A 14,395-nucleotide genomic window follows, 5' to 3' on the forward strand; every position below is an offset into this window, starting at 1 on the left:
TATATGTACCAAGTTTGAACGAAATCCATCCATAAATGCCAGAAATGCTTGATATTTGATGATTTTTTACCACAAAAATGGCCACCATTTGGCCATTTTGAATAAGATTGTCAAACCAATATATCTGTCTATCTATAACATGATGTATAATGAATATTTAAAACTTGAACATAATCATTGAAAGCAAGTCAGAGATATGGCACAGAACCACATTCATTAAAACAAAATGGCCGCTAGTCGGCCATTTTGAATCTTATCTGAAAAACAAAATTATTTGCATCAAAGTCTCAAAATAGCTAATGTACATACCAAGTTTGAAGAAAATCCATCTGTTAACAGCCGAGAAATGCTTGTATGATGTATGTGTGAAGTTTGATTGTGATTGGTCTAGGTTTTTTTTTTGGATACAGGTCCGGACGCACACGCACGCACGCACGCACACACGCACGCACGCACGCACGGACACACGGAGGTCAAAACATAAGTCCCCGTTTTCGAACTGCGTCCGAACAGGGACTAAAAACAGATTGATTGGTGGCAGTGACAAAAAGAGCATAGCTATTCGTCAGTCTCTTCACATAGTAACACAGATGGCTTCAAACGTCTCTCGTACAAGAATTTGTAAACCTGTCTCGATTCTTCTAAAGCATCCCGTCCTGCTTCTGGTATAGAGGACAATTCATGAGTATAATCATTCTCAGATAGCGGTTCAAAGCTGGTACTTTGAAGCGCTTTACCGAACCAAAGATTGGTGTCTAGGTAATCCGTTAGGTTCGGATGCCATCCATCAATAATTGCTGGTTTCCAGCTCAACATCTCTTCTCGAAAAGGTATATTGACCGATTGACAATAGGTTTTCAGCATGACCTCCGGGTGATGTGATAGCTCATGAGCATCGATGATAACTGCTGTTTGCTTCAGTTCTTGAGTCACATATTGGTACAAATCGAACACTGGTTTCAAACTAGCGAGTCCGAATCTAGGATCTGGTTTGCGTTCTGCAATTTTCCAATAACTGTGAATGCTTTGATTTGGATCTCGTATCAGGAACGTGTGTGTATACCCATCGGGTATTTTATCGTATCTTGCACTCACGTACTGTGCCATCTCTTTGAACATAACGATGTTATGTCCTGGATAATCTGATTCGAGCATAGTTTTAACATCCTGGTATTCAACATCATTAATAATTGGGTCATTGACGATTCCATTCGTCAATGGAACGAGAAACGGTTCTAAAAATGTTTTCGTGTCTCCTCTTCCAGCAAACCACTGTAATAGAGCTGTTGACATACTCCGTTGGTGTGTCCATACTGCAATGTGACGAACTGGGCTAGTTGACATCCTGGATACCTAGTGTACTTTTCGATTGAATTTACTCTGGCTCTCTGTTGTCAGAAAATGAAAAATTAAAGTCATAAAAATAATCTGAATTACGTTCGGGTAAGGTATAAAAAGACAAAAAAAAAAGGAATCGAAAATCATCAATAATTGTTTGGTCCCTTTCGAAATATATTGAAATTCACCAATGCTCAATCATTTACACAGTGACGTCTCATAACATTAAACTGTGTGTTTTATTTAGTAAGTTATTCGATTCATCGGCACATTCCCGTGTACCTAGACTGGCAAAGTTGGGACTTCTTTTTTGTTTTACAAAAAGAAATAATTAATTATTTTAAGTCATTTAGCGTGATAGCTAAAACAAACGTAGCCGCAAAAAAGGGAATTTCTTTTAATATGATTTCTTTTGTTATGGCACACAAACTCTGAACGTGACTAAAACTGTTGTGTTAATACAAAATGATGTGTTGATTACTTTTACACTAATTTGACGGCGCGGTAATTACACAAGCTGAACTAATGTTTTTCATCAGATTGTTCCCTTCAGGTATCTATCTTAAATTAATCTGATCGTATTAGCCGACCATCATATGATTTAGAAAAGGTAATTGAAGCTCACGATCGACACTAGGAGCAGAAAGAAATTGCCAGCGTTGGAAAGCTCTTTAACACCCTGGCTTGTCAAAATTTATTTTATACTTGCCATAACTCAGACTATCCCATGCTTATCAGAAGACCACAATAACTTGTAATGACTATTCTAAGAGAGTAACATACATAATGCTTATGCAATTGTGTAACATGAATTATCTTAGTAGGCCTAACAAATTTAATTTTTAGAAGCATAACAGAGCCGAAATGTCATGTGTTGCCTATTGCTATGTAACTGATGGAAAATCTTTGACTACAATAGATTTAATAGTTTAAATTACCATATTTCTGTATAGATAAAATACAACTTAAACCATGCATTTTTGGCCATTTTCCCTATATATAGAATGAGAATACAATGATTGGAGCTGGCATATCGTCTCAAAATCAAAGTGTTGTTAGGCGTTTGTTTCTAGGAACAAATGGGCTTCGCTGTGATGTGTCAACTCTAAGATATGAACTGTTGATTGAGACCAGGTTAAGACGGAATGTTGGCCATAATGTACTCAATGCCGCCTCTTTTGACAACAATGTTTGTATGTGGGGCGCGAATTGGCGGTTTGATCAAAGACACTTGTTATTCCAACAGTGTGTGACATTTGGTCGTCATGGGAGAATATATGGAGAATCTTATCCGGGTGATTTTTCAAATTGGCATGAAAATGAATGCTGGTGACATTTGGTCTTCATGGGAGTATCCATGGAAAATCTGATGGTACCCACCCAAAAAATACACAGGGCCAGAACCCTAGCCTGCATGCACAATTAAAGTCCAAAATTGGTCGGTCAGTTACGCAATGAACCAAAGTGAATTCGGACCAATTTTATCACATAGCCAGAGTAATGAAATTAAATGGTATCCACACAAAAATACACAAGACCAGAACCATGGCCTGCATTCACAATTAAAGTCCATCATTGGTCAGTCAGTTACGTAATTAGGCAAAGTGAGTTTAGACCAATTTTAACACATAGCAAGGGTAATGAAATTAAATTGTATCCACTCCAAAATACACAGGGCCAAAGTTTGATGAGTCAGGTGCATCTATTGGCTAAGCTTGTTGTACATAGATGCAATGTGTATAGGGACAATTAATGCTGTAGTTTTTATTGGAAGGTGTAGAGGATTTTATGTTTGTAATGACTGGTTGTAATGTGCTATCACGTTGTTTTCATGATGCAGCCTGATATTTGTTGCTTTCTTGGTTGTTCAATTATGGCTTCAATTTCTGTGGTGGGTTAAAGATGTGTTTATTGTTTGTTGAGTCATTGTTTAGACATTCTGCAGCTTGAAATGGCATGGCCCGAATCAAAATATACGGCGGTGTCTTCTAAAAACATGGCATCAAAATGATTTCTGTTTTTATTTTTACTGTTGTAGATCCTGAGAACTAGCCACTGTATGATGTCGGGAATAAATGGTATTGTGAACAAGCTTTATTAATTATTACTGGCAAAATTCCAATATGAATTGGGGCTAACTGTGACACCAAATCTAGTCGTTGTATTGTTATGCTTCTAAAATATTTTTTCAAATGTCTTAAAACAGATTCAAATATAAGTATATGTATTTTAAAATATTCAGATTAAATAGTGTCCAACAACAAATTAATTTGTAAATGGTAAATTTATACCTCTTATCTCTCATTTTTCGATGCTTGAATTTGCTACATTACAACTAACCAAAATTTAATATTCAATAGCATCATAAATAGTAGTACTGCACTTGCAAAGTACTTAAAAAATACAATTTATTAAACCTTATTGTAATACGTATTTTATATATACCATTTGATTTGTTTGTAATTTTGAAACTTTTGTTGTTTTTGTTTATTTGTGTTTGTTTTTTCTGATCTGTACCCTGTATCACCCACTTGTGGTGCAGTTGTGTAATAAAGTTATTATTATTATTATTATTATTATTAAATCATTCTATTAGTCTGCCGGACAGCACCAAATTATTTTAAATGGGTATTCATCGTTAAATGAAATTCGCTATGAATATACACTCTAATATTAACAAATGCTAACGCTGTTTTGGGAACAATATATTTCCAATACAAACAAGAGTACAAGCAAAAAAAGCATTCCACGGTATTTCAGGAAGAAGAAGATGTTTGTTAAATTTAAGAAAACCTAAAATGAACAGATAATATACAAAAAAGGATAACTGGTCACACATTTTCTGCCAACTTGTTAGTTTAGGCCGTTTACTCAAGTGATTGAACGCAATTGTTAAACAAAATACAGATGAACCATCTACAGAAGGTAATGGTATTTGCATTAAGCTTATGTATCCAAATTGTTTTGTACAACAACAACTATCATGACGAATTCTCTGTAACAGAGAAGAAAGATAATACGTTATGTTACTCATGTCGTGGAACAAGCATTGTATGAATATTGTATGAATATATATTAGTTTAGTACAAGTCAAGGTAAGAATTTTTAAATCGAAACGATCGTAACATTTCACGCACCTTGAACAAAATTACAAATTTTGCAAAATCAAAAAAAAATTCAGATAAAAACAAAACGAACAAAAATTACACTAGTCGCACTTATTCTGCCAGGCCCATGAATTCAAGATCTTAAACTTTATTGAATGGTCTGCAGTTTTAGGCTGTTTACTTGAGTTTCTGGACGCAATTTGTGGACTTAAAGTGGACCAGTTACATAATACATCAGAAATGGATGGCATTATGCCAATGAGACCTAACCTGTATCAATTTTATGATTAAGGCTTGAAGATTAGCGACTCCAGAACGTTACTTGGCTTTTCTGCATTGGTCAATCAACCAATTATGCAAACAACCAGCAAAATCCGCTTAATTTTGTTGAATCTACTATAAATTATGATTACAAAAAGTGCGTAGTGCTAAAGAAATATTACACTGAACTTTATACTGTGTTTTATGTCAGTACAAAGTTGAAGCAACGGCCATTTTCTGATCTTTTTCTGTCACTCAACGAAAGACAAACAGTACATATATATATATATATAATAAGTATGATCAGAAAAGACAATGCGAATAAAAAAATGCACTAGCCCATGATTTTAAAGTGTTAACTGTTATTTCATGTTCTACAGTTTTAGACTGTTTATTACGTACTAGATAATCAAACAAAGAGTGGAACAGCTACCGAATATATCGTGATTGCACGGCAATACAACAAAGAGCCTCGACCTGTATAAACTTCATGATTTAGACTTTTAATCGACTCCAGAATGTTACTTGGCTTTTCTGCATTGGTCACTGAAATTATGCTATCAGCTAAAAAAATCAGCTTGATTACAATTTGCATAACAAGCGTGTAGCGCTAAAAATTATCACAATGAACCTCATACTATATACATCTTTTAAATCTTCTTACAGCACAGGAGATTATTTGAAACGTTCTGCATCATCTCGAACTTATGCAAAAAGATAAATTTACTTTGGTTAACACACAAAAACAAGATATTGCTACCCTAGAAATAAATCAGAAAAATTGGAGGATGCATAAGCTACAACATCTATAGGAACAAGTTATAAGTCCTGTCCTAATATGTTTTCAGGGAAGTGAACTGTATACCTTCATTAATTAAAGCATCACTTGATGTTCACTGCTTGTAATATTAGATCTGTTTATTTCGTTTAAATGATTCCTCTCATTAGTAAATAGCGCCCTCACTCAACAATATTTAGAATGAGTGGTTGGTCAAAAGTTTGATGAGTCAGGTGCATCTATTGGCTAAGCTTGTTGTACATAGATGCAAATAAGTATAGGAACCATTAATGCTGTAGGGTGTCTGGGAGGGGTGGTGGATTTCATGTTCGTAATAAGTGGTTGTAATGTGGTATATCGTTGTTTTCAAGATGCAGTCTGATATTTGTTGTTTTCTTGGTTGTTCAATTGTGGCTAACATTTGTGTGATGGGTGGAAGATGTGTTTATTGTTTGTCGAGTCATTATTTAGACACCTACAGCTTGAAATGGTATGTTTACAGGTGAGAGAAGTGTATACATTGTACCTTCTCTCATTATAGCATAACTAGATACTCACTGCTTGTATTATTAATTAATTAATTTTAATATTTTATTTTAATTTCAAAACTAAAGCAAATTCAATATCTGAGACGTATATCGTAGATGTATTCACTGCGCCTAGGCTACCAAATCTATAGGAACAAGTTATAAGTCATGCCATATTATGTTTACAGGTGAGTGAATTGTATACCTTCTCTAATTATACCATAACTAGATACTCACTGCTTGTAATATTAATGAATTATTTTTAATATTTTATTTTAATTTCAGAACTAAAGCAAATTCAATATCTGAGACGTATATCGTAGATGTATTCACTGCGCCTAGGATACCAAATCTTTAGGAACAAGTTACAAGTCATGCCATAGTATGTTTACAGGTGAATGAATTGTATACCTTCTCTAATTATATCATAACTAGATACTCACTGCTTGTAATATTAATGAATTAATTTTAATATTTTATTTTAATTTCAGAACTAAAGCAAATTCACTACCTGAGACGTACTAGTATATCGTAGATGTATTTACTGCGCCTAGGCTACAAAATCTATAGGAACAAGTTATAAGTCATGCCATAGTATGTTTACATGTGAGAGAATTGTATACCTTCTCTAATTATAGCATAACTAGATATTCACTGCTGGTAATATTAATGAATTAATTTTAATATTTTATTTTAATTTCAGAACTAAAGCAAATTCAATATCTCAGACGTATATCATAGATGTATTCACTGCGCCTAGGCTATCAAATCTATAGGAACAAGTTATAAGTCATGAGATAATATGTTTACAGGTGAGTGAATTGTATACCTTCTCTAATTATAGCATAACTAGATACTCACGGCTTGTAATATTAATGAATTATTTTTAATATTTTATTTTAATTTCAGAACTAAAGCAAATTCAATATCTGAGACGTATATCGTAGATGTATTCACTGCGCCTAGGATACCAAATCTATAGAAACAAGTTACAAGTCATGCCATAGTATGTTTACAGGTGAGTGAATTGTATACCTTCTCTAATTATACCAGAACTAGATACTCACTGCTTGTAATATTTATGAATTATTTTTAATATTTCATTTAAATTTCAGAGCTAAAGCAAATTCAATATCTGAGACGTATATCGTAGATGTATTCACTGCGCCTAGGCTAACAAATCTATAGGAACAAGTTATAAGTCATGCCATAGTATGTTTACAGGTGAATGAATTGTATACCTTCTCTAATTATATCATAACTAGATACTCACTGCTTGTAATATTAATGAATTAATTTTAATATTTTATTTTAATTTCAGAACTAAAGCAAATTCACTACCTGAGACATATATCGTAGATGTATTTACTGCGCCTAGGCTACAAAATCTATAGGAACAAGTTATAAGTCATGCCATAGTATGTTTACATGTGAGAGAATTGTATACCTTCTCTAATTATAGCATAACTAGATATTCACTGCTGGTAATATTAATGAATTAATTTTAATATTTTATTTTAATTTCAGAACTAAAGCAAATTCAATATCTGAGACGTATATCATAGATGTATTCACTGCGCCTAGGCTATCAAATCTATAGGAACAAGTTATAAGTCATGAGATAGTATGTTTACAGGTGAGTGAATTGTATACCTTCTCTAATTATAGCATAACTAGATACTCACGGCTTGTAATATTAATGAATTATTTTTAATATTTTATTTTAATTTCAGAACTAAAGCAAATTCAATATCTGAGACGTATATCGTAGATGTATTCACTGCGCCTAGGATACCAAATCTATAGGAACAAGTTACAAGTCATGCCATAGTATGTTTACAGGTGAGTGAATTGTATACCTTCTCTAATTATACCAGAACTAGATACTCACTGCTTGTAATATTTATGAATTATTTTTAATATTTCATTTAAATTTCAGAACTAAAGCAAATTCAATATCTGAGACGTATATCGTAGATGTATTCACTGCGCCTAGGCTAACAAATCTATAGGAACAAGTTATAAGTCATGCCATAGTATGTTTACAGGTGAATGAAGTGTATACCTTCTCTAATTATATCATAACTAGATACTCACTGCTTGTAATATTAATGAATTAATTTTAATATTTTATTTTAATTTCAGAACTAAAGCAAATTCACTACCTGAGACATATATCGTAGATGTATTTACTGCGCCTAGGCTACAAAATCTATAGGAACAAGTTATAAGTCATGCCATAGTATGTTTACATGTGAGAGAATTGTATACCTTCTCTAATTATAGCATAACTAGATATTCACTGCTGGTAATATTAATGAATTAATTTTAATATTTTATTTTAATTTCAGAACTAAAGCAAATTCAATATCTGAGACGTATATCATAGATGTATTCACTGCGCCTAGGCTATCAAATCTATAGGAACAAGTTATAAGTCATGAGATAGTATGTTTACAGGTGAGTGAATTGTATACCTTCTCTAATTATAACATAACTAGATACTCACGGCTTGTAATATTAATGAATTATTTTTAATATTTTATTTTAATTTCAGAACTAAAGCAAATTCAATACAGTACTCATTTCGCCCAACCTCCCGTCCGCTTCTGGTTTTCGATCGCTTTTTTTTCGCTCGCTTTGTTCAATTCGACAGCGCAATTTTCGCTTTTTTTTCAAACGCGCAAATCCGGAAGTATCCGCTCGCGCAATCGCTCGCTCGCTCGCCTGACAGCGCAACCGCCCGCATTTACAGTTCATTACCTACTGTTTCATGTACAAGTGTATCATTTTTGTTATTATGATGTTAAAATGAGAATAATTACAATCAGAAATTTATAGAACGACCGTTGAAAAAATACGGTGGATCACACTGCCGTATAAAATTGGTCATAATACATACGCGTAGTAATAATGTCCACCATAAACAAGGTCGAACCAAACATGTGAAATCAAATACGACACTGACACAGACACAACTAATATGAAATAAAACCATTCTATTTTTGGTGGAGAGCGAAAAATGTCTGCTGTAGAGTACGGTATTCGTTGAGTAACCGTGTGTAGGGTAACGCATGTCATGCACGCATGGTTTGGGTTTAACACAGGTCAAGTTGTAGTTATGTTAAAATTCGTGGCACCTATAACAATTGAAGAATATCTGCAGGAATAGTAAGACTGTGAAAAAACGACCAATCGATTGTTATAGAATGACCGAAGTGTACAATTTGTCAAACAAATACAATTCTTGCAAATGTAATGTCGGCCAGCGCCCATCTTACTCGTCCGAAGTTGTCGAAGCCGACATCAATGGAGATCGCGTTTTTTTAACTAGGCGGCTGGCAAGCGGACTAACACGTTACATAAACTTGTTGAATTACAATTATGGTTTTTATTTTTGCGCCCAATGTCTCGTTATAAAATAAAGGATTCAAATTTTGCAGGGTATTCCGTTTTTTGCGAACTCTGGGCGAAATACTTTCATGAGCTGTACGTAGTTCACTTACAGCCAAAACAAAGTCAGCTTGGACATTAAGTTGTGAGACGCAACAAAACAAACTCTGCCAGTGATAAATTACGTGAATAAAAGAACAAAATAAACGCAATCAAAGGCGCCGACCATAGGCTTTGGAAATAAATAGAACGCATTGCTAAGAGGAATCGCACCTGCATCTCGACGACGTCTTCGGTCATGTTTGCAGGGTTTGCCGCGTCTTAGAAAAATTGAAAGTTAAAAAGGAATCAGTGTCGGGGAACCATTCACAATGTTTGCATGAAAAATCCCACGTGAAAGCGTTTTTTTTTCTGTTACAAACACTATGGTACCTGAATCCCGATTAATTCATAAATATGAATCGGTAAGGGTAAATTTCCTGCAATCCTTCAAGATTAAATTTGCCTCCGAAAATCTTTCTATCGATGACCTGGAAGATTGCCATGATTGAGTGTCACCATTTCTGTTCCAAGATTTATTCAGTATAATAATACAAATGTTCACCCCAACATTGTCAACTGAGGCGAAGCACTACGATAAAGACATTCCGTTCCCAATAAATAATAAAAAAAAAACTTCTTGTTTCCGACATTATGAAATTCTTTCGTTTTGGGGGAAAAACCCCGGAAAAAATGATTTTGACAAGATAATTTAGAAATTGATATTAAGAATAATTCATAACGAAATGTATTCCATATGTACCCATATTTTTTTTTCATAATTACTGATTACACACGAATATTACAGAAAAAAATAATTTGCTGAATTATCTATATTTGTGCCTTTTATTTGTCTTGAATCGTGACTGAATAGAGCTGGATGAAATTACTAACTATGTAGTGTGTTTGACAACTCATTTATGAACAACAATTTTAATAAATATGATTTTACTTGGTAAAATTACTGTATTTTTCTACATAAAAACAAAAGAATTTCACAATGTCTTTATTATCATAGCGTTGTTGGTAATAGTTGAAAATGATTCATCCACGTGAACCTGCTTATATGAGATCGAAGGAGTCTCTGTTTTCAACAGCCGTATACATCTAACTGCGTCAGCGCTAAGTTTCCTTGGTGGACCACGAGCTCTGTTCCTTGTTTGCACGTTATCATGTTCACACAATCGCAGACATGTGGCTTGTTCTTACATCAGCATAATTTTCCTCGAGTTCACTCATCGCTTTCCAACATGCACTTCTCGTTCTTTGCTGCTAACTTTTTTTGCACTCTAATATGTTGTTGTTTTTGTCTTTCTAAACATCGAGTTTATTTTTGACATTCAACGAGATCGCTTGAATTTTGAATTTGATGATGGTTCGAATTTATCCACTTTTACAGTAATCAACATTGCATTCGAGTTGAGTTACTAGTAATTACAAGCCTGATTTACATTTTTTCTTGCGGTGTTTTTCGTCAATGTATTAAATATAAGTGCTTTGGGAAATAACATACATGTAATTATATTGCGCGAGTGAAAGAGTTTGGTGAGACTGTCACAACACGGTTTATTTATTTCCAACGCGCGTGGTCGGCGCCTCTGATTGCGTTTATTTTGTATTTTTGTTTTCAAAATGTATCACTGGCTGCGTTTGTTTTGTTTTCCTCAACAAATTAACTGTTCCGAGATCTCTTTCATTTTTTCGTCCGGCTAATGCCAATCCAATAATTCGTCACCGCATGTACTCAGACAAGCGATTAATCGTCACAGTCATTATACTAGTAGTTTAAGTCCAATTGATTTGTAGAAATTCAGCTATGCGATAATTATATGTGCAGTTTTGTTTTGCGCACCCAGACACGAGCAAAAGTTAGCCAATAGATTTTCTGAACTACAGCATCATTACTTATGCAAATTGAGTAAAGGTCATAGTGTGAGTTGCGTTCGCAAATAACAAAGTGTCAAATTATTTTGAGCGCCGTTTATATAAATTTTTTCAAAATCACACACAGAAACACACACATACAACACACAAATACTAGTACTCAATACATATCGCGATTGACCAGTTATATAGCTGCTTGAACTACACACACAAGGACGTAAATATGTAAATACAGGTCACAGTTCGACTTGCGTAGCAAACGTTACAATGTGTCAAGTGATTTGAAGGCGTCTTTGTTCCAAAACAGAGAAGCAATAGGCGTTGTGTTTTGAATCATCATTAGAACCTAAATATATTACGAATAAAAACTTAAGTTTATACATACAATGTACGATCATTGTTACTCCAGCGGATGGTTGGCAAGTGGACGATGTTTCTGAAGCCAACCATAGCAGGAGCGAGCGAGCGAACAAAAGCGAGCGACCGAGCGAGCGAACAAAAGCGAACGCGTGCGAGCGTAAAAAAGCGGTCGGTTTCCGGTCGGAAAGCAGTGAGCGGTCAGAAATTAAGCGATAAGCGGTCGGAAAAAAAGCGATAAAAGCGGGAAGTTGGGCGGAATGAGTACTGTATCTGAGACGTATATCGTAGATGTATTCACTGCGCCTAGGCTACAAAATCTATAGGAACAAGTTATAAGTCATGCCATAGTATGTTTACAGGTGAGTGAATTGCATACCTTCTCTAATTATAGCATAACTAGATACTCACTGCTTGTAATATTAATGAATTATTTTTAATATTTTATTTTAATTTCTGAACTAAAGCAAATTCAATATCTGAGACGTATATCGTAGATGTATTCACTGCGCCTAGGCTACAAAATCTATAGGAACAAGTTAGAAGTCATGCCATAGTATGTTTGCAGGTGAGAGAATTGTATACCTTCTCTAATTATAGCATAACTAGATACTCACTGCTTGTAATATTAATCAATTAATTTTAATAATTTAATGTAATTTCAGAACTAAAGCTGAAACACTACCTGTGAAATCGTATTTTAAAAGATTTCAACTGTGGCTAGACTGACCCCCCACCCCTTAGGGCTAAAAGTTATATGTCATGCCATAGTATGTTTACAGGTGAGAGAATTGTATACCTTCTCTAATTATAGTATAACTAGATACTCACTGCTGGTAATATTAATGAATTATTTTTAATATTTTATTTTAATTTCAGAACTAAAGCAAATTCAATATCTGAGACGTATATCGTAGAAGTATTCACTGCGCCTAGGCTACAAAATCTATAGGAACAAGTTATAAGTTATGCCATAGTATGTTTACAGGTGAGTGAATTGTATACCATCTCTAATTAAAGCATAACTAGATACTCACTGCTTGTAATATTAATGAATTAATTTTAATATTTTATTTTAATTTCAGAACTAAAGCAAATTCAATATCTGAGACATATATCGTTGATGTATTTACTGCGCCTAGGCTACCAAATCTATAGGAACAAGTTATAAGTCATGCCATAGTATGTTTACAGGTGAGTGAATTGTATACCTTCTCTAATTATAGCATAACTAAATACTCACTGCTCGTAATATTAATGAATTAATTTTAAAAATTTAATTTAATTTCAGAAATAAAGCTGAATCACTACCTGTGAAAACATATTTTAAAATATTTCAACTGTGGCTAGACTGACCCTCCCTAGGGCTAAAAGTTATATGTCATGCCATAGTATGTTTACAGGTGAGTGAATTGTATACCTTATCTAATTAATATATAACTAGATACTCACTGCTTGTAATATTAATGAATTATTTTTAATATTTTATTTTAATTTCAGAACTAAAGCAAATTCAATATCTGAGACATATATCGTAGATGTATTCACTGCGCCTAGGCTACCAAATCTATAGGAACAAGTTATATGTCATGCCATAGTATGTTTACAGGTGAGTGAATTGTATACCTTCTCTAATTATAGCATAACTAGATACTCACTGCTGGTAATATTAATGAATTATTTTTAATATTTTATTTTAATTTCAGAACTAAAGCAAATTCAATATCTGAGACGTATATCGTAGATGTATTCACTGCGCCTAGGCTACAAAATCTATAGGAACAAGTTAGAAGTCATGCCATAGTATGTTTGCAGGTGAGAGAATTGTATACCTTCTCTAATTATAGCATAACTAGATACTCTCTGCTTGTAATATTAATGAATTAATTTTAATATTTTATTTTAATTTCAGAACTAAAGCAAATTCAATATCTGAGACATATATCGTTGATGTATTTACTGCGCCTAGGCTACCAAATCTATAGGAACAAGTTATAAGTCATGCCATAGTATGTTTACAGGTGAGTGAATTGTATACCTTCTCTAATTATAGCATAACTAAATACTCACTGCTCGTAATATTAATGAATTAATTTTAAAAATTTAATTTAATTTCAGAAATAAAGCTGAATCACTACCTGTGAAAACATATTTTAAAATATTTCAACTGTGGCTAGACTGACCCTCCCTAAGGCTAAAAGTTATATGTCATGCCATAGTATGTTTACAGGTGAGTGAATTGTATACCTTATCTAATTAATATATAACTAGATACTCACTGCTTGTAATATTAATGAATTATTTTTAATATTTTATTTTAATTTCAGAACTAAAGCAAATTCAATATCTGAGACATATATCGTAGATGTATTCACTGCGCCTAGGCTACCAAATCTATAGGAACAAGTTATATGTCATGCCATAGTATGTTTACAGGTGAGTGAATTGTATACCTTCTCTAATTATAGCATAACTAGATACTCACTGCTGGTAATATTAATGAATTATTTTTAATATTTTATTTTAATTTCAGAACTAAAGCAAATTCAATATCTGAGACGTATATCGTAGATGTATTCACTGCAACTAGGCTACCAAATCTATAGGAACAAGTTATAAGTCATGCCATAGTATGTTTACAAGTGAGAGAATTGTATACCTTCTCTAATTATAGCATAACTAGATACTCACTGCTTGTAATATTAGAATTG

General features: G+C 33.5%; 1 protein-coding gene across 1 annotated transcript; it reads right to left on the reverse strand.

Annotated features, from left to right (window-relative positions):
- Positions 1 to 558: 558 nt before the first annotated feature.
- LOC102806457 (uncharacterized) lies at positions 559 to 1,344 on the reverse strand. Its single transcript, XM_006811340.1, has one exon. The coding sequence runs from the start codon at positions 1,342 to 1,344 to the stop codon at positions 559 to 561; it is 786 nt and encodes a 261-aa protein (XP_006811403.1).
- Positions 1,345 to 14,395: the final 13,051 nt, after the last annotated feature.

This window comes from Saccoglossus kowalevskii, chromosome 12 (genome assembly GCF_978046115.1).
Source record: "Saccoglossus kowalevskii chromosome 12, keSacKowa6.1, whole genome shotgun sequence".
Lineage (NCBI taxonomy): Eukaryota > Metazoa > Hemichordata > Enteropneusta > Harrimaniidae > Saccoglossus > Saccoglossus kowalevskii.